General features: G+C 41.3%; 1 protein-coding gene across 4 annotated transcripts in view; it reads left to right on the top strand.

Moving 5' to 3' along the window:
• Nucleotides 1-20,944, top strand: part of CNTN4 (contactin 4) — an 893,626-nt gene that overhangs the window by 703,509 nt on the left and 169,173 nt on the right. For all 4 annotated transcript variants that reach the window (XM_029051523.2, XM_029051520.2, XM_029051519.2 and 1 more), the window contains 2 exons: nt 6,136-6,238; nt 12,421-12,605. In XM_029051523.2, coding sequence (XP_028907356.1) covers nt 6,136-6,238; nt 12,421-12,605 — 288 coding nt within the window. The remainder of the gene's footprint in view (nt 1-6,135; nt 6,239-12,420; nt 12,606-20,944) is intronic.

Genomic DNA, 20,944 nt, shown 5'->3' with positions numbered 1-20,944 from the left:
TGGAGTCAATTCCGACCCATAGCGACACCACGGACACATCTCTCCCAGATTGCCCTGCTCTCCATCTGCACTCGTTCTGGTAGTGTATTCATAGAGTTTTCTTGGTAAAAATATGGAAATGGTTTACCATTGCCACCTTCTGCGCAGTAAACTCGAGTTTCCACCCTCGACTCTCTCCCATGCCGCTGCTGCCCAGCATGGTTGAGTTTTGACTTGTAGCAGATTGCCTTCCACGCGTTAACCACTGCCCAAGCTAGGAGTGGGTATGCCTCTGCTCGACTCTCCCTCCCATAGCCAAGACTGGTAGAGGGCTGGAAACTCTCCAGATGAGACCCTGAGAGGGGAAGCACTGGGGTAGATACAAGTTAATCAGGTCAGACACAGTCTTTGTCCCCTTGGGGCTCTCAGTCTAAGCGGGAGGGAGAACAGATATTGAATCCCTATTTTACAGATGAGGAAACTGAGCCACAGAGAAGTTAAGTAACTTGCCCAAGATCACACAGGAGGCTAGTAGTAGCACCAGGATTAGAACTCAGGCCCCTGTTCTTTCCACTCAGTCATGCTGTTTCTCTGCTTAACAAATACTACTAACTCTAGACTGTGAGCTTGATGTGGGCAGGGAATGTGTCTTTTTGTTTGTTATATTGTACTCTCCGAAGCACTTAGTACAGTGCTTATTACCTGATAAGTGCTCAATAAAGATGATTGAATGAATGAATAAATACTAATAATAAGAGATTTAAGTTATGGGGAAAAATCAAGGCTATTTAAGGGAAACTTGCTCTCTGTCTCTCTGTCACAGCAGTCAGTGCTTGTTTTTATTCTTTGACATCACACTTGAAGGTATTTAGATTGCAAAAGATGTATTATGAGCAGAAGAAATGACTTAGATTTAGAAATGAGAGCTATTTTGCTACCCTGCCTCTGCTAATGTGATTTAATAGTCTTCATAGCTGATGATATTCTGAACACCCGATAGATTAGGAGCCTGCCAGTCGGTTACCGACCTTCACCTCTGTCAAATCTTGACTAGATGAATTGTGCCCAAAAGTTCTCTGCTGGCCAGTGGTGACCTGTAAATTAGTGAAAGGCCAAAAAAGACCACAACTGTCCATCTTGATTGGTCTCGATGCTGTATATTCTGCAGGTCTTCACTGGCAAAGTGAAACAAGAATTGAGGGAAATAGCTGAAATAATTCTAATAATTCATATCAAAACCCCAATTTTAGCTGTTCCATTCGGGCCTAAATTATCCAAATTATTGTGGCATTTTCCCACCTTGGTTTGGCAGTGCTGAAAGGCAACACTTTTCCATATTGGAATTGAGTCCTCTGAACCTGTAAAGAATTAGTCGTGGAGAGAGTGGCTTTAACTGTGTGGCAAAAATAGAAATATTACAATCATGACTCTTGCTTGCCAACAAGACAAATAAGGGAAAAAGTTCAAAAGTGAGCAAACATCAGTCAACCAATACAAAACTCAATCAATCTGATTTGTAAAGTATTTTCTCCTGGGATATAGGCTTATTCCCTCTAACTTAAAATCTGTCACCATAAATCAGCATCCTGGAAGTTGTAGTCCTCTAGACTATAAGCCATCCTTGTGGGCAGAGAACGTGTCTACCAACTCTGCTACATGGTACTCTCCCAATAGCTTAGTATAATGCTCTGCACACAGTAAGCATCAATAAATAATATTGATTAATGTGTGGATGCAGTGTCCAAATAGACTAGGAGTCAGAAGGACCTGTGTTCTAATCCCAGCTCTGCCACATGTCTGCTGTATGACTTTGGGTAAGTTATTTCTCTGTGCCTCAGTTACCTCATCTGTAAAATGGGGATTAAAAGTGGGATTCCCACATAGGACAGGGACTGTGTCCAACCTGATCAATTTGTATGTACTCCAGCACTGAAGATGGTGTTTGGCACATAGTAATTGCTTAACAAGTACCATAATTATTATTATTATTAGACAAAAAAACTGAATGGACATTATCCACGTGATTCCTATCCAGTTCCCTTAGGTCATGAATCCCTGAGTTTTAAATGCCAGGCTTCTCACCGGAACCTTTCTAGGGCAGACAGCGCCTTTCATATTTTGGGGAAAAACAAACCATGATTTTGACTGCTTTTAAGACTCATCCTAAAGGATATACTACATGCCTTTATCCAGACATGGTAGATGTGTCCCTTCCCAGGAAAGTAAAAGGAAATTTGAGCCATTTACCTAAATAATTCATATAAAAATGGAGAATTATAGCCTAAATTATCCAAATTCTTTCTCTACACATGCTAAGTGCTCAACCTCCAGTTAGACACAGGTGTTTAATCCCAAACACTCCAGTTACTGCTTCAGTGTCATAGTCTTATAAAGTGCCCAAGAAAAACGACTTTAAAAGGTATTAGATTCATTTCTGGTTTAGCCCCATTCATTGGCCTCGTTGTTCTATGGTGCTTCATCAGGAACAGCTGTAGACCAATTAAGTTCAAAAGAGTACAGGTGGTAACAGGAATGGCTTGTGAAAACTGCACTCCTGTTTAGGGGTTCTCATTTTTTAAAAGGTTACATCTCTTTAAATTTTATGCCAAACTAAGACAGAAAATAGTTGAAAGGAAATAAATGAAGATACAGTGGAATAAAAACACATACAAGACCAGATGTAGCCCAATTAAATGTAACAGTTCACAGGTGTTCATAGAAAAAGGACCGTAATTTACCTAAAGACATTTGCTAGGGGTGAAATTGTGAGGATTTTAATTCAAAAATACATTGTGGTATATACATGGAGACACCTTTAAATTGTGATGGTGACATGCTACATCAATCTTGATTATTTACATACATTCAAATACAGGTAAATCATTAGCAGTATTAAAATATTGCCATATGATCACGTAAGTATCCCACAGATGTCAAGTACTATAATAAAGATCTTAATTCGTTGGAATTCCTGTCAGAAATCTAGTGAGTTCTTTAAAATGGTCCAATAAGATAGAGAACATAACTGTTTTAATGTTTATTGCAAGTTTAATTGCATACCAGTTGCACCATTGTTTTTCCAACAGAACTTCAATTAACTGAGGCAAAACCTCACATATTCATTTCCTACTCCTTTATGTCTAGCCTAAACAAGCACATGTATGGAATGCTTGAAGCAGGCATTGAAAACATAATCATATTACTTTTTAAGTCATTTGTATCCATGAGCTCCAACATCAACATTTTATTTCCCTCCATTAAAATAAGGCAATTAAGGGCATATTGTCTTGAGTCCCTGAAAAAAAATATTTTATTGCAAAGCAATTATTTTTTAATTCAAATTACACTATGAGGATATGAAGGCCCATAGTACTAAAAGGTGTTAACTGATCTAATATTCAGCTCATCTAATAATTAGCTGATCTAATATTCAGGCTACTAATATTTATGGGACAGTGACTGTAATGTCTGAGAACCACATTTTATAATAAGTGAACTGTAGTGTTTGTGAGTGAGTGGTAACAGGTTGGCCATTAAACTTGCTCTATTCACCATCACTTTGCTCTGAAAGTCTGATGCCATGTGGCTGCCACATTATTGCAGGCTCTCAAAGGGTATACTGGCCTTTTGTATTCAGTTTTCTACCTCCTTTTCCCTATGTCACTAGGCCCAGCGCTTAGTACACGGTGCCGGACACATAGTAAGCACTAAACAAGTACCATAGTAGTTATTATTACAATGGGCTGTCATGAATTCTGCTACTTAAGCAGTGTTCAACTCTACGTCGCTGATGTTGATGCTTGCTTGTATTTAGGACTTGTTATGTTCAGGCTTGCAATAACCTTGTTTGGCCTCAGAAGTATTGGCAATTCTGTGTTAACCATCTGTAGTACTGTGGCGACTCTGAAAAGAAGTTTGGAGTCACTGGCATGTCTTCTTGGGTGTGTGCTTCTAGAGCATAGTCATTAGCATAAAGGATCTCTTTTATCACTCAGTCAATCATTTATTGAGTGCTTACTCTGCATTTGTAAGGAATGTCTAATGCAAGGATTTTCTATGATGTGTTATCCTGTTGAGTTGGAAGGCTTTACTGAAGGAGACAAATCACATTTGACACCAGCTTCCAGATTTCTTGTTCCATCCTCACATGTGTCTGCATAGAACAGGTTGGACAAGACTGGACATTTCTTCCTCTGGTAATGGGGAAAAGATTGCACACTGCCCCTTCAATTCTGCATGACCAATTTGACGTGGCACCTCCTCTTTCTGTGATATGACCATAAAGCTTCATAGCAAAAAATGGCCGCTTGGCTGGGCTTATTATTCAGATAACATAAGCAATGTTCAGGTCCATTCTTTTCAAAAATATCCCAGTTTTTTTTTTTAAGCAGTAACGTGAAAGTGAAAATCCTTTATTTTTGAGAAGGACAAATTTTGCTTGAGGAAATATCCAGAAATGTAATAAACAGGAACATGGACCATAAATTGAGTGGGAACGTGCTTATAGTACGTGTTAGAAGTAGAATTGTCTTTGAACTTATACTTCTGAAACTTGCAGACAGTAAAAGGGCAGAGTTGTGTCTGCATACTGATGAGTCATTTCTTTTCATTATCGTGTTATGTCACGTGTCCTTATGTGTTTCCAATTTTTGAGCAGCTGTTTTGCATACCTCTGTCTAGTTTTCCACATCAAGGGGAGTCCGTGAGAGAACTGAAATGGAAGCTCAGATTGCTCTTGGTATTCAGAAGGATGCACCAGTATTATTTAGGAATATACCCAGCAACACCTTTGGCAACCTACATCACCAGTGCCACTGAAACAATCAGTTTTAGATCATCCCTTAAATGCTGCTGTAAGATTTCCTCTGAGAAATGACATGACATCCATTAAGCACTTACCCTGTGCTTAGCACTGGGGTAGATGCAAGGTTTCAAATTAGATACAATCCTTGTCCCGCATGGGGCTCACAATCTATTTTATCCCCATTTTACAGGGGAGGAAACTGAGACTCAGAGAGGTGAAGTGACTTGTCCAAGGTCACACAGTAGACCTGTGGTGGAGCTGAGACTTGAACCTAGGTTTCCTGACTCACAGTCCAGTATAACACACTGCCTCCCCTAAGAGGATTGGGCATAGTTTGAAACATTTGAACAGTTAAAGGATATGAGTGGTAGGAGAAATGCTAAACTGAATGTCAAAAATAATTACCTTTGTCCAAGACTGGGAGCCCGTCTTTTAGACTGTGAGCCCATTTGCGCAGGGATTGTCTCTATCTGTTGCCAAATTGTATGCTTCAAGCGCTTAGTATGGTGCTCTGCACACAGTAAGGGCTCAATAAATACGATTCAATGAATGAATGAATGAAAAAAATAGATGATCTAAAATCTTTACAGGTAAAGCTCAATGAGTTATCTTATCAGGTTGTAACTAAAAAGCTCTTTTCCACTTTATTTGAAAATGTGGCAGATTATGAGCTGCGTGGTTCAGTACTACACTGGCCGAGAGGATATTTCTAGCTTTTAAAAGTTTTTTTCTTCCCATATTTAACTGCTATTAAGATTTCCTTGATTTGATTTGTAATGTGAGGCATTTACAGGCATTTAAAGGTATCACAAAAGGTAAGCAGTATGTGACTCATCAAAATTTGGTTTGAAGGTGGGAGGGATGGTCATAAAATTAAAATTTCAGCAATAAATCACTTACCTGGTTGCTAGAAGAATATTTTGATACCCATAATAAAACATCTAAGTCCCTGTCACATCCACAAGTCCTTCAAGAAACAGTGTTGTTAATCATACTGAGTTATGTTTCCTCAAAAGTGGCAGTTCTATTTGATTATTCTAGTAAGTGTTGTTTTTTTCAAGTTACCTGAAAAAGAACGGACACTTCAAAAGTGGAAAGTATGCATGCATGAAGAATTTAATCTTAGGCAGATGGTATGGAGCTGTGATGTAAATTTTCCTCTGGCAGTAACTGGGAAAAGAGCCACAATTCCCGGCTGTTAGAGACAGACCCTGTTTTAAATGAACGGATTAATTGTGCAAGTAATGATGTATATAAGAGTCTGCATTAACACAGAAACACTTGAGAATGTTGTTTTGGGGGGCGGGGGGTGGGGAACCTACCAAGATTTAGCTTCCATTATGTGTTTACAGGGGTGATGGGTGAATATGAGCCAAAGATAGAAGTGCAGTTTCCGGAAACAGTCCCATCTGCGAAAGGAACAACTGTGAAACTGGAATGCTTTGCCTTGGGAAAGTAAGTTTGGATTTGTTCTTCTTCCTTTAGCTTGTAAAGGTACAGAATTTGCTTCAAGGTCTAACAGTTACCGCTTCTTATATGACTGAGAAGTAGCAGAGACTGTGAGTGTGACTCTGCTTTTACTATTTTCCTGAGCAGAGAAGTACTGAAACGGTGCCAGAAAGATTAAGCTGCCATGGCTGATGTAACCATAAAGACAGAAGCGAAAGATTCTGAAATTATGTTTCGCTCTCTTATTATTGCCTGTGAGGTTCCATATTGTCTAACCTGGTGTGACACAAAAACAATGACCTTCATTTGAAGCACATTAAAGTCAACTGCTTACAGAAACCTGGGCTTTTACTGTGGGCCTGAGTCTCAGAGGAGGCATCATGCTGTTCTTGAATTTTGTTTAAAATTACCAAGCTTTCTCAAACATTTGAATTTCCCTCAGTTCATCAGGCGTGACGCGACATCGAGGGTTTCCATATAGATACATTAACATTGAAAAATTCTTTGAGAGTAAAGTACTGCCTGCTCATGCATTTTTTGCCCATCTAGCTAACTTTCAATTATTCAGTACGTGATTATTTCCTTTGTGAATTATGGAGGCCATTTATTTTTTCCCCTTTTCTTTCAGGCCGCCTGTGTTTTGGCCATTTTATAGCTCGGTTCCAGGGGAAATAAAAGGAGATGAACCTCAGACTAATCATAACCCTAGATGCCTCCCAGCCCTAGGGACCTAAAGTCCAGTTAGCAATACCAATCAATGATATTTATTGAGCGCATAGTGCAGAGCACTGTACTAAGGGCTTGGGGGAGGACAATACAATAGAATTAGCAGACAGGTTCCCCACCCATAATGAGCTTACAGTCTAGTAGGGGAGAAAGGCATTAATATGAATAAATAAGTAATTTATAATATATAATTTAAAGATATGTACATAACTGCTGTGGGGTTGGGCGTGCGGCGAATATCCAATGTCTATAGATCACACATCCAAGTGCATAGACGACACAGAGGAGAGCAAGCTGGGGAAAAGAAGGCTTAAATGGAGAAGGCCTCTTGGTTAAGATGTGATCTTAATAATGCTTTGAAGGTGAAGAGAGTGGTGGTCTGTTACACACGGAGGGGAAAGGAGTTCCAGGGTAGGGGAAGGATGTTGGAAAGGGGTCGGCAGTGAGCTAGACAAGATTGAGGCACAGTGAGTAAGTTGGTGCTAGAGGAGTGGAGTGTGCAGTCTGGCCTAAAGTAGGAGATTAATGAGGTGAGGTTGGATGGGGCAAGCTTATTGAGTGCTCTGAAGCCAATGGTAAGGAGTTTCTGTTTGATGTGGAGGTGGATGGGCAGCCATTGGAGATTCTGAAGGAGTGGGGAGACATGGACTGATCTTTTTGGTTGATAAATGATCCATGCTTCACTCTGCTGGAATGGAGAGAGACAGATGGCTGGGAGGTAAGCGGGGAGGCAGATGCAGTAGTCAAGGTGGGATTGGATAGGTGCTTGGATCAGCAAGCTAGCAGTTTGAATAGACAGGAAAGGGCAGGATTTTAGCAATATTGTGAAGGTGGAACTGACAGGATTTGGTGAGAGATTGAACATGTGGGTGGCATGAAAGTGATGAGTCGAGGACAACATCAGGTTTACGGGCTTGTGAGATAGGATAGTGGTGTGGTCTACAGTGATGGGAAGGATGTGGGGCGGACAGGTTTCGTGTGAGAAGATGAGGAGTTTGGTTTTGGACATGTTTATTTTGAGGTATCAGCAGGACATCCAAGAAAATATGTCTTGAAGGCAGGAGGAAATGTGACATTGCAGGGAAGGAGAGAGTTCAGGGCTGGAGATGCAGATTTAGGAAGCATCTACATAGAGGTGGTAGTTGAAGCCATGGGAGCGAATGAGTTCCCTGAGGGAGTGGTGTAGAGGGGAAATAGAAGGGGACCCAGCACTGAACCTTGAGGAGACCCCTACTGTCAGAGGGTGGGAGACAGAGGAGGAGCCAGTAAAAGCTACTGAGAAGGAGCAGTGAGAGATAGGAGGAGAACCAAGAAATGACATTGTCAGTGAATCCAAGGTTGGATGAAGTTTCAAGGAGAAGGGGGTGGTCTACAGTGGCAAAGGTGACTGAGAGGTCTAGGGGGATTAGGATGGAGTAAAAGCCATCAGATTTGGTGAGAAGAGGGTCATTGGTTACCTTAGAGAGGGCTGTTTCTGTGGAGTGAAGAGGGTGGAAGCCAGAGTGGCTGAGATCTAGGAGAGAATTAGACAATAAGAAGAGACAGTGGGTGTAAACAACTCTCCCAAGAAGTTTGGAGAGAAATGGTAGGAGGGAGATGGGGCGGTAACTGGAGGGAGTCATGGGGTCAAGGAAGGGTTTTTTTAGGATAGGGGATACATAAGCATGTTTGAAAGCAGTGGGGAAGAAGCTGTTAGAAAATGAACAATTGAAGATGGCAGTCAAGGAGAGAAGAAGGGAGGGGTCGAGTGTTTTAAAGAGGGTGGGGTCAGAACAAAGGTGGAAGGCTTAAGATTTAGAGAGGAGGCAAGAGATTTCATCTTGTGTTACTGCAGGGAACATAGGGAGAGTCGAAGAGGATGGAGGAGAGTGGGGAGATTGGAGAGGAGCAGGGGAGAATTTAGGAAGATCATGCCTAATGGTTTCAATTTTGTCGATGAAGTATATGGCCAGGTCATTGGGGAGAGAGATGATGGTGGTAGGAGGACAGGAGGTTTGAGAAGCCAGTTAAATGTCAGGAACAGTGGTGGGGGCAGTGGTATGGGAGTGAATTAGGAAGAAGAATTGTTGTCGGACAGTGGAGAGGACTGAATTGAAGTGGAAAAGAATGAATTTAAGGTGGACAAGGTCAGGGACATGTCTGAATTTCCTCCAAAAGCACTCCACAGCTTGGGCACAGGAGCAGAGGACGTGTACTGTGAAGGCGATTCAGGGTTGCATGCTAGTGGTAAAAGATTGGCAGAGGGACGGGGAGCGAGGGAATCCAGTTCAGTGGAGAGGGTGGTGGTGAGTGTGTCGATTTGTGCATCAGGAGAAGGTAGCTTGGGTATAAAGACTAAACTGGGTAAGATGGCTGAAGAATACTGCAGGGGGTCAAAAGAACGGAGGTCTCTATGGGGGAAAAGGACAGATTTCTGCAGGGTGGGTATATGGGGAAGAGAGCAGGTGAGGAGGTTGTGGTCAGAGAGAGGAATTTCAGAATTGGTGAGGGTAGAGATTGTGCAGTTACTGGAGAGTATAAAATCAAGTATGTGCCCAAATTCATGAGTGTGTGAGTATATTCCAAATCAAATCTGGGGCAATATCAACTAATGAATAGCATCATTAGGCTTTGGATTCAAGGTTAGGAATACATGTCAGCATTAAGTGTTTGATTTGTCTAAAGGTGTTCTTTAAGCATTTTGTTTTCTCAGTGAATCAGTGGTATTTAATGAATGCTGAGTGTGTGCAGAGCACTATGCTAACCCCTAGGAGAGCACAGTGCATTACAGTTGGTAGACACACTCCCTGCCCAAAAGGAAGTTAGATTCTACAAGGGGTGACAGATAGGGGAAATGGGAGCGTATAAGGATATGTACGTAAACACTGTGGAGCTGAGGGTGGGGTAAATATCAAGTGCTTAATAATAATAGAATAATTCTGGTATTTGTTAAGCACTTACTATGTGACAAGAACTGTTCTAAGCGCTGAGGTAGATACAAGGTAATCAGGTTGGACACAGTCCCTGTCCCACACGAGGCTCACAGTCTTAATCCCCCTTTTACAGATGAGGTAACAGGCCGAGAGAAGTTAATTGACTTGCCCAAGTTCAGACAGCAGACAAGTGGTGGAGCCAGGATTAGAACCCACATGCTTTGACCTCCAAGCCTGTGCTCTTGCCACTAAGCCAGGATGCTAAGGGTTACAGACCCCAATGCATAGGTGACTGCATCTTTCTGCGGGTTCACCCTGTCCATTATTTGCCGAGGTTGAAACCACCAGCTAAAAAATAACTTGGGGTTTTCAGGGTGCCTTTCAATTATCTATCCTATCCACTACTTGCCCCACAGGTAATTGAGTATTTGCCTTACCACATTTTGCCATGCCTGTGTAATTTGGTCACACCTCTCTAGACCATTCAGTTGATGAGATCATGTTGGCACTGTACACCATGCCCTGGGCTGAATGAAGCTGCAATTGACCCATTGCCTGAAAAGGAGACCAGTCTGGACAAGTTAAAAAGCAGATGAATGTGTATTTTGGGATCCATGCGAAATTCTGTAAAATAACACCTTCAAATCTCCTAAGGAGATAGAATCTAGCAAAAAAGCATATGTTGTTCACACTTCAAAGGGGACTAGGAATTAAATTTTGTATGTGCTGCTTGATAAGGCTACATGTCTAACAAAGAACTCAAATTGAGCCTACTCAGTATAGACTGAAATGTTTGGGTATGAGTAATCAGCTGCCTTTCAACATCCTCATAAGCTACTTAGGAGTGAAGCAGAAAGATTGTGTCTCAGCTGTTCCAGAAGTTCGGAAACGTGGGGAGGGAGAAGAGGGGGATTCAGAATGGTGAAAGGAGGGAGACAAGGGCTTGACAGTTCAGAGATTGGGTAAGTTTACCTCCCCTGAGCAGAGTTTGGTCTAGTGGGCCCACTCAGATTGCTGATTTCCATCCCCACCATGTTCCTGGTCTGCAGCCAGAACTGCTGGCTTGGCTCCCGCTACATCAGTGCTTTCCTTGAATCATTCCATGGAAGTAAACAGAGACCCCTCTTCTTTGTTTGATGAAGAAGCAAGTAAAGTCTTCATTCAAGCAATTGCAAGGGTTGGGGGAGGGGGAGTGAAAGGAACCTAGAGCGATCCTCTTTCACTATGCTCTCCCCCACGGAAGGAAGCAAGCAGGGAGCTTTTATGCACACGAACGAACAAGTCTTCCCACAGATGCTGGGTTAGAAGCTAAAAGAAGCAAACAATTACTAGGAAACGGGATACAGGTTCAGATAACAGACATGATAAGGATTGGGCCCCATCACTGCTCATGTAGAACAATGGACAACTGGGGTGTGGAAAGACAAAGTGGAGTTGGCTCAGGCTTATACACTTCTACATTACTTAGTGATGCCCCTCTCTTTTAGCTACCCCTGATATAGTAAGTTGATCTGCCCACAAATGGAAAGGCTAAGCCCTTCCAATCAATCAATTAATGATTTTGTCTACTGTTTGCAGAGCACTGTTCTAAGCGCTTTCAGTGCTTTGATTTCTTAGAGGCTTTCCCTAATACACTTCTGTCCCTCAAAGAAAAATGCCTTATAGTAATTGAAATTATTTTAATTCTTAAAAAATGACCTTGAGATTTATAGGGGATATTTTGATTCTCTAATTGTGAACATAAATAATCAGCCCCACAATTAAAGCACTACAGTCACAGAATCACTTGTGTAGCCCAACAACTGCTAATTGGCAGACACAACTGAGGTTTCATGTTTGCCTACTGGGATGTGTAACTTAATGTGGGCTAAAATGGCAAATAAATTAGGACTTCATCTCATTTTAAATTCCACCACACATACACTTCCTATATAAAAATATTTGTAATAATAATGGCATTTGTTAAGTGCTTCCTATATGCCAAGCACTGTTCTAAGCGCTGGGGGAGATACAAGGTAATTAGGTTGTCCCACGTGGGGCTCACTGTCTTAATCCCCATTTTACAGATGAGGGAATTGAGGCACAGAGAAGTTAAGTGACTTGCCCAGTCACATAGCTGACAAGTGGTGGAGCTGGGATTAGAACCCATGACCTCTGACTCCCAAGCCTGTGCTCTTTCCACTAAGCCATGCTGCTTCTCAATTTGTATACACTTCAGCACTATTTGGAATAATAATGAAGTGCATTTTCAGAACAAAATTGGTTTTAGAGGTGTAATCAGTTTTTCTATAATATGGTGGTTGCATTCTTGAAGAACCTCACTTTAAGAAAATCTTGTGCTACAATACTTACACCTTAACTGACGCTACACGTGTGCTGACATCCATTTCTTCTGACAACGCATGGTATTCTCTCCAGACAGACCACAGTGCCGCAACAGCTTTCTAAACAAAGTGTGTAATTAAAACACATAGGAGATCCCACTGTATATTTTTCAAGTAAAAGGCATCAGCTTGTAAAATGGACTTCATTCCTTTTTCCTTTCAATAGCCCAGTTCCAACTATCACCTGGAGAAGAGCCGATGGAAAGCAAATAGCCAGGAAAGCCAGAAGGCACAAATCCAATGGAATTCTTGAAATCCCAAATTTCCAGCAGGAAGATGCTGGCTTGTATGAATGCGTCGCTGAAAATTCAAGAGGAAAAAATATGGCAAGAGGACAGTTGGTATTTTATGGTAAGGAGGGAGGATTAAGAAATTGCATGCAACATTAAAAAAAGATTTTTTGTTGTATCACAATGCTGTTGTTTCCCCAAACAAGAATTTTAGAACATTTGCCTTTATACACTAACTCTCCCTGGTTGGAGGTTTGTTGATTAAAATTGAGCAGAGTCAAAGAAATTACATTAAAATTTTTCAGGAGAGCAATTGGTGTGAAAACACAAGGAAAGCACTAGAGTTTTTCCTCCACCCTTCAGGTTTCTAACGTGATGCAGGAGAAGATGCTTTGTCTGTACCAGCTTCAGATTTTAATGTAGAGCTCTTTGTTTCACTTCTTCAGTAGAGACTAGCTTTAATCATTCATCATTGCTCTTATTTAGTGGAGATTTTGAGAGGTTCCCTTCAGAAAAATCATACTACCCATAACCACCTCAAAGACTTTGAGCTGTTTCTATTCCAATCAAATCACTGGCATCAAACCATACATATTCAATGTAAGTGTAAAAGCTTGGGCCCGGGTTCTTCCATTTAGTTCATCCAGGTTGTCCTGATCCCAGAGCTCTCTTGTCCATTAGAAACCCAAAAACTCCTATTCTCCCTCTCATTCCAATCAACATTTCTAGCCCAAATTGAGATATCGGTGACTAAGTTGGAATGTCTCAGATTGGAGGGAGCATTGGCTGCCTTGTTAAAAATCATTTGCCCAGGATGAGTAATGTATGCTGATTCCATTTGCTTTCTTACTTAAGTAATGATGATGATGATGGTATTTGTTAAGCCCTTACTATGTGCCAAGCACTTTTCTAAATGCTGGGGGAGATACAAGGTAATCAGGTTAATCCACGTGGGGCTCACAGTCTTAATCTCCATTTTACAGATGAGTTAACTGAGGGACAGAGAAGTTAAGTGTCTTGCCCAAAGCCACACAGCAGACAAGTGGTGGAGCTGCATTTAGAACCCACATCCTCTGACTCCCAAGCCCATGCTCTTTCCATTAAGCCACACTGCTTCTCTAAAATGATGGTATTTGTTAAGTGCTTACTATGTGACAAGCACTCTTCTAAGCACTGGGGGAGATACAAGTAATCAGGTTATCCCATGTGGGGCTCTCAGGCTTCATCCCCATTTTAATAATAATAATAATCATGTTGGTATATTTGTTAAGCACTTACTATATGCAGAGCACTGTTCTAAGCGCTGGGGTAGATGCAGGATGATTAGGTTGTCCCACCTGGGGCTCAGAGTTTTAATCCCCATTTTACAGATGAAGTAACTGAGGCACAGAGAAATTAAGTGACTTGTCCACAGTCACACAGCTGACAAGTGGCAGAGCTGGAATTCGAACCCATGACCTCTGACTCCCAAGACCGGGCTCTTTCCACTGAGCCACGCAGCTTCTACAGATGAGGTAACTGAGGCACAGACCAGTTAAGTGACTTTCCTAAAGTCACACAACTGACAAGTGTCAGAGGCGGGATTAGAACCCACGACCTCTAACTCCCCAGCCTGTGCTCCTTCCATTAAGCCACACTGCTTCTCCTAAGGGAAGGTCAGCGTAACTTAAAAAAATGGGCTGACCCTCAGTATCTTTTCAGTTGCCAGGCTGCTTTCAAAGTAAATGTTTGCCTGATAAAAAATGTACTGTTAGATTGGGATGGGGGGAGGGGAAGGGCTTCTATAGGTCTTTCACCCACCTCTTCATTTCCCATAGACACTCAAAACCTGTAAAGCTGCTTATTTAGCTAACCCTTCTTAGAACATGGAGGTTATGTTCTGAGATTTACCTGACAAGATTTATTCTTTAGTAGTGCGAAACCATCCCATAGGTCGAAAAATCTAAGTTCATTTTCTCAAGCTCTCATCAGACTGCAGAGCAAATCAACCAAGATTAAGCAATGAAATTTAAATAATATTCGATAAAATATTTTGAGTCAGAACATTAAAAGTTCAATTAACAGACTAATCATTCTTAGATTACTATCATGGCGTCCCCTTCTGCCACTGTGGCTTTCCATCCTCCCCTCCAGTCACAGCTCCCTTTGCATGTCCTCTTTAGTTTTCTTCTTTTTTATTCCTCTTTATTTTCCAGGAGCCACTCCACTCTTATTACCATCCCAACTGCTGCTCTCTCCCTCTGTTGTTCTGCCTACTTCTGCTTCTCTCATTCACCACTTTCCCCACCTTCAAAGCTTTATTGAGGTTACATGTCCTCCAAGAGGCCTTCCCTGATTAAGCCCTCTTTCCCTGGCTCCCTCTCTCTCCCGCGTCTTCTCTGCACTTGGATATGCGTCCTTTTGGCATTTGATATTCGCCCTACCCTCAGCCTCACAGCACTTATGTGCATATCTAGAAAGGATATATTTTGAATTATTTATATTAATGTCTGTCTCACCCTCTGGACTGTAAGGTCATTGTGGGCAGGGAACATGTCTACCAACTCTTGCATTGTACTCTCCCAAGCACTTAGCACGGTGTTCTGCATACAGTAAGCACTCCATCAATACCATTGATAAATACCATTGATCATCTTTGCTGACCTTTTTCATCCTCTCCTTCTCTTCCCCCCTTACTTTCTCCTTCCCTCTTTCCTTTCTTTCACAATTCCTATCCTTTGTCTTCCACAATTACTATCCTTCCCTGATCTCCTCTTGGTCCACTTTGGAGCTGCGTAAATCCATCAGCAAAGTTTTGCAGGCAGGAATGGGCTAGGGCTGGTTATCAAAGACAGAATCAGAGGACAGTAGATAAACAGAAGCCACCGTAGCACCGGGAAAAGTGTGGGAGTTGTGATGGGTCCCTGAAAAAAAAAAAGAAGAGAGGAAAGCAAGGCAATATGGAGACTTTTGTCTGCAGTGGCAGGGGGTAGGGGAGTGACTCTTCCAGCCGTAGCAGGAGGGGAATGACAATTTTGGTATTGACATACACAACACTGGATTGTAAACTCCTTGAGGTCAGGGATAATGTCTACCACCTCTCTCATACTGTACTCTCCCAAACACTTAACACAGTGCTCTGAACACAATAAATACAGGTAAATGCCATTGAAAAATTGATTGTCAGTGAAAAGAACTCATGATAAGTACTTCAGTCTGTCAGTTGATCAACCAATATTTACTGAGCCCCTGCTACCGACTGGCTCCATTTGAAAATAATTAAGGAGAAGCCAACTGAGTATCTTACTATTCTCTTCCTTGTTCTTCATAAAGTATTTCATAATAAGTACAGAAAAGTCAGCCTAACTAAATGATGGATGATAAAAGACAAACATGAAAGGTGCTAATTCCTCATGACAGCACACACTGCCTTAAAACTATTTGAGGATGACTTAGGGATATTTTTATTATTAATATTGATAATGGTGGTATTTGTTAAGCACTTATGGCATGTCAAACACCATACCAAGTGCTTGGGTAGATGCAAGATAATCAGAGTGGACACAGTCCCTGTCCAAATGAGGCTCATAGTCTAAGTAAGAGGGAGTAGGATATAATCCCCATTTTACAGAAGAGGAAACTAAAGCATGAAGAAGTGAAGTGACTTGCCCAAGGTCACACAGACAAGTAGCAGAGTTGGGATTAGAACCCAGCTCCTCTGACTCCAAGGCCCGTGCTCTTTCCACTAGGCCATGCTGCTTCTCAGCATAGATATTGTTTGGGTTTATTGTTTTTTACATTTTCACTCTGAATTTCCCCATGATGTCAGGTGTGTCAAAGTCAGAAGCAACTTCTCGATATTCATTAAATGGCTAAAACTGAAGACGTTTTTCTTTTAATTCTCTTTTTTAGCCTAGTGCAAGCTTTTAATGAAATGCTGTATGCAGTATTCTCTACCTCTCTGTTGGCAGTTTTTCAGGTAGTTTCTAGTAGGTCATGGGTTCACAGCCTTGAAAGAAATACCCCAGGGTATTTGATATGGAGACTCAGACTTGTCACTAACTCACAGTCTTGCTCAATGAAATGTTCTATCACACTTCTTGCCCTAGAGATTCCAGTTGGGCTCTAACAATGTTACTCTTTTAAACTGAGTTATCAGCACCATGAATAGGGGAAAAAAAAGAAAATGAAATCTGCCTGTTCTCCAAAGATAACCCAGCCTTACCTTCTTTGTCAACCACTTCAGCTTTTAGATAATTATCAGATCAATTGACTCATATGGTTTCACTGGTATATTGATGGGGGTTTTTTCTGCTTGTTGTTTTTACCTCAACTACCCTATCAGGGACATAGAAATCACTGAATTGTTTTCAGTGGAACTGGAAAGCTTAATTATACATCAGGGCTAGTCTGTCATTTTTTTATTTTCCTTCTACTTTGCGATTGTCCTCCTACTTTGTGAATTCCTATTACCCAGCTGCCACCTCCTATGATTTAAAATTAAGAGTTATCATTAAAGTCACGCTATACTTTCAAATAGGAAAAAAAATACAGCTTGAGTAGTTTATCCATGAACCTTCTGTCTTTGTTGACAAGAGAAGCATTTGTATCATACTGACATTATCTATTTAGGGGATACAGGCTGTGTATTCAAGCTTGGAATCTGTCTCTCTTTTTGGTTCCTGTTTGTTGTAATGCCTCCAGCACCTTCCCACTTCAGAAACCACAGGTGTGCTATACTGAATTCCTGGCTTGAAGAAATAGCAAGCTGTTCACTGTAGAGCAGAACTCAATGAGCCTTCCTAGATAGGCCAGCAAGGGTATGATTTCTTTCTGTCTGCCTCTCCTGCCTTAAGATGCTGAGCAAATTGCCTCTGCAATGCAGTCAGTCTTCCAACCCTAACCTCCCAGATGGTTGGAAAGTATAACAGCCAGAGCAGTGGACGAGCTGGGTTTGTTCAGGATCATGCTGTTTCATTGAGCTAAGAACATTCTGACCAAAGGTTTTGTCTATCAAACATGATATGTTTATATATAAAACTCTTTTTAAGTAGCCCAACTCTTATTCCATTTCAAGTTTTAATCATATCACTCAAATGTTTTCAATTCAATCTTCCTCATAGAAACACACTTGTGGCCACCTAGAGGCAAAACACCGTTCTGTGGGGAATCACGATTGTTCAGCAGTGATGGAGAATACTCAAATAGGATCAAGAAAAAGTTTCTAAGTAGTGCATAGGTATTCCAAGAAATATATTACCGTGCTGCCATTTCAGTCATTGAGACAAAATAGAGAGTTCATACAGTTCTCCTAAAGAGCCCAGGGGAATGGGAAGGAAGGTGAGAGAGAAGCTTTTTTTGACAGAATGAGGTTTGACTTAAATTATTGATTGGATTTACCAGATCATTGTCCATTTTTGATAGAAAGTGGTATGAAAACTTTTATTTAAGACTATTCATCCTGGGATTCCCTTAGACCAGGAGTCCTGGGTTGTACAGGGGTTGTGTCCAACTTGATGATCTGGTATCTAACCTGGTGCTCAGTACAATGCTTGGCACGGAGAACCATTATGTTTGGTATTGTTGTTATTTGTTACCCATGTCTTCTTATTTGGCAAAATAATGCTGTAATAAGCATTCCCAGTAGAAGCTTTTACTTTAAAAGCCGTTAACCTGGAGGTAAATAGCATCCACATTCTTCTGTTATGTCAGAAACCCCTGGGCCATAATCGGTCAGTCAATAATAATTATTGAGTACCAACTGTATGCCAAGCACTGTACTAAAGGCCTGGGAGAGTACAAAAAAATGAGTTGACTGGATCCCTGCCCTCAAGGATCTAACCATTTATTGGAGACAGATGTGGAGTAATTTACAGATAGGAGGAAGAAATGTTCAAATAGTAGAGTATTTCAATTGAAATGTACCAAGATGCCATGGGAGACTCCACAGTCCAAAACCCTGAGGTGATAGTTGGGAAGATGTAACTGGAAGGGCTTTCAAGAGGGGCTGTACTTACATATGCTTGGTGGGAAGTGTTTCAGGTTTCAGGTCATTAAGAGCCACTTAGTAGGTACTACAACAGTGACCTGGTGATATTGAAGGTGCTAAAAATTTAATTCACATTTCATAGTACCTAACTTGCTTCTGGAGGGAATGTACACACTGGAAGAATCTGACCAAGAGTGATTCTCTGTTGACTTAAACAATGTAGGATATAATAGACACTACATTGTAAATAACTGGTAGTCCACTGTAATCAGTACTGAGAAACAATAGAAGCTTGCAGACCAACACCTGAACCTACAACAGTTTCTGTCTTTAAAAAGATCACTGAACAAAATGAGATAGGAGGATCAGCGAATAAAAATGAGAAAGGCAAAACAGTAAGGTATAATTTCTTGAAGTGGTATCAATTGGTCTGTGTTACAGCGATATAGATTTGGGGCCAAAGATTGTCGTTCAATTAAAAGATAAGCTCAATGAATGTCACGCCTCCTCAGGGCTATGCTTTCCCCATGTATATGCTCAACTCAGGTCTCCCATAACAGGAGGTTTGCATTCTTGATAAACCCTGCTTTAAGGAAAGTTGGGGTTATAGGGCACTTGCCTTGACCAACCCTGTAGGCCTGCACATAACTCCCCCAACATCACATCATGTTCTGTCATGATAGACCAGTGTCCTGGAAGAATGTGTTCCCTATTGACCCACCGGCATTCTATCTGAAATGGGTAGTGAAAGCATGTTATGGGAAAACTGACAGTATTAATTGACTATACAGAGGCTTCGTATTTCAATGTTTGCTGTTTGTGATTCCTGTTACTCCTCTTAGTCTGTATGTGCCATTATGTGGTCCCCACTAAAAGTACAGAGCTTCTGCATTTCCTACTGGCCACTACAAACTTCAAAACAGCATTAGAGATGATCACATATGTATATATGTGTATATATATATGTATGTGTGTGTATAGATGGAGATGTATGCATAAATGTATATAGGAGAAGCTCTGCCTGTCTATACAGCAAATATATCATATACACCATTGGGTTCTGTTTGGCCCTGCAACTGGGGAACTATCTCTGCTGCTTCAAATCCTGGAGGGTCACTTTGTGTGTGAAACTATATGCATATAGAGATATATAGAGATATACATATATCTCTATATATCAATATCTGTACATATATTTTTATAAAATGATATTTGCTAAGTGTCAAGCACTGTTCTAAGCATTAGAGTAGATAGAAGTTAATCAGGTCAGACACAGCCCTTATCCCACATGGTGCTCACAGTCTAAGTAGGAGGGACGACAGGTATTGAATCCTCATTTTACAGATGGGCAAACTTAGTCACAAAGAAATTAAGTTACCCAAGGTCACCCAGTCAACAAGTGGCAGAGCTGGGATTAGAACCCAGGTCCTCTACATATATATATATCTGTATATATCTCTATATATAGTCTATATAGATATATTTAAAAACACACAAATAAAGGGATGTGTTTGTGTGTTTCTTATAGAGCTCAAAGGGATCCAGTACATCGTGTTTGTATAGTTCATCATGCCCTAGGAGGCATAGAACTCCCGACTCAAAGAAGTTCACTTGCTTCTCACTGATGCAGTGCTCACCAAGACACATAAACACAAAGGCAGCAAATCTCCCATTAGAACGAGAAGGAGGGATAGCTCCTTTGATTGAGAAGGGTAATGCCAGAGGCTTCTAGATGAAAAAGATGGTTTCCTCCCTTTCCATCAGTTACCCAGTCTTGAATATTTATTAATAGTATGTATTGAGCACCTACTCTATGCAGAGCATTGTACGAAGTGGTTGGAGATTTACAGTAGTAAACATGATCCCTTCCTACCAGGAATCTGTAGTCTAGAGGAGGAGACAGGCACTTTAATAAATTACACAGGGGAAGAAATAATAGGGTATGAAAATAAACTCATATCACCAAGCAGTGCTGTGAACGCTTTAATGCCTAAGGGGTTGCAGTAATACTAAAATGACAGTTGTGGGGATATACCGTGGAGAGATGAGAGGCTCATTAAGGAAGGCCTCCTGGAGGAATTGTAATTTCAGAAGGGCTTTGAAAATGAAGCAGCGTGACCTAGTGGATAGACCACGGGTTTGGGTTCTAATCCCAGCTCCGCCCCTTAGCTGCTGCATGACCTTGGGTAAGTCACTCACCTTCTCTGTGCTTCAGTTACCTCATCTGTACAATGGAGATTAAGGCTGTGAGCCCCATGTGGGACAAGGAATTTGTCCAACCTGATAAGCTTGTATCTATCCCAGAGCTTAGTCCGATGCCGGGCACATAGTAAGTGCTTAACAAATACCACAATTATTATTATTAAGATGGAAAGAGCAGTGGCTGTCAGATGTGAAAATGGAAGGACTTCCAGGCAGCGGTGGGTGGGTGTGAGCTAGAGTTAGGTAGCAGGAGAGACAAGAACAGGACAGAATGTGTAAATTAACTTGTG

The sequence above is a fragment of the Ornithorhynchus anatinus genome, chromosome X1, assembly GCF_004115215.2.
Source record: "Ornithorhynchus anatinus isolate Pmale09 chromosome X1, mOrnAna1.pri.v4, whole genome shotgun sequence".
Taxonomy (NCBI): domain Eukaryota; kingdom Metazoa; phylum Chordata; class Mammalia; order Monotremata; family Ornithorhynchidae; genus Ornithorhynchus; species Ornithorhynchus anatinus.
The sequence above is the reverse complement of the archived record's forward strand: the minus strand, read 5'-3'. Positions and strand labels throughout refer to the sequence as shown.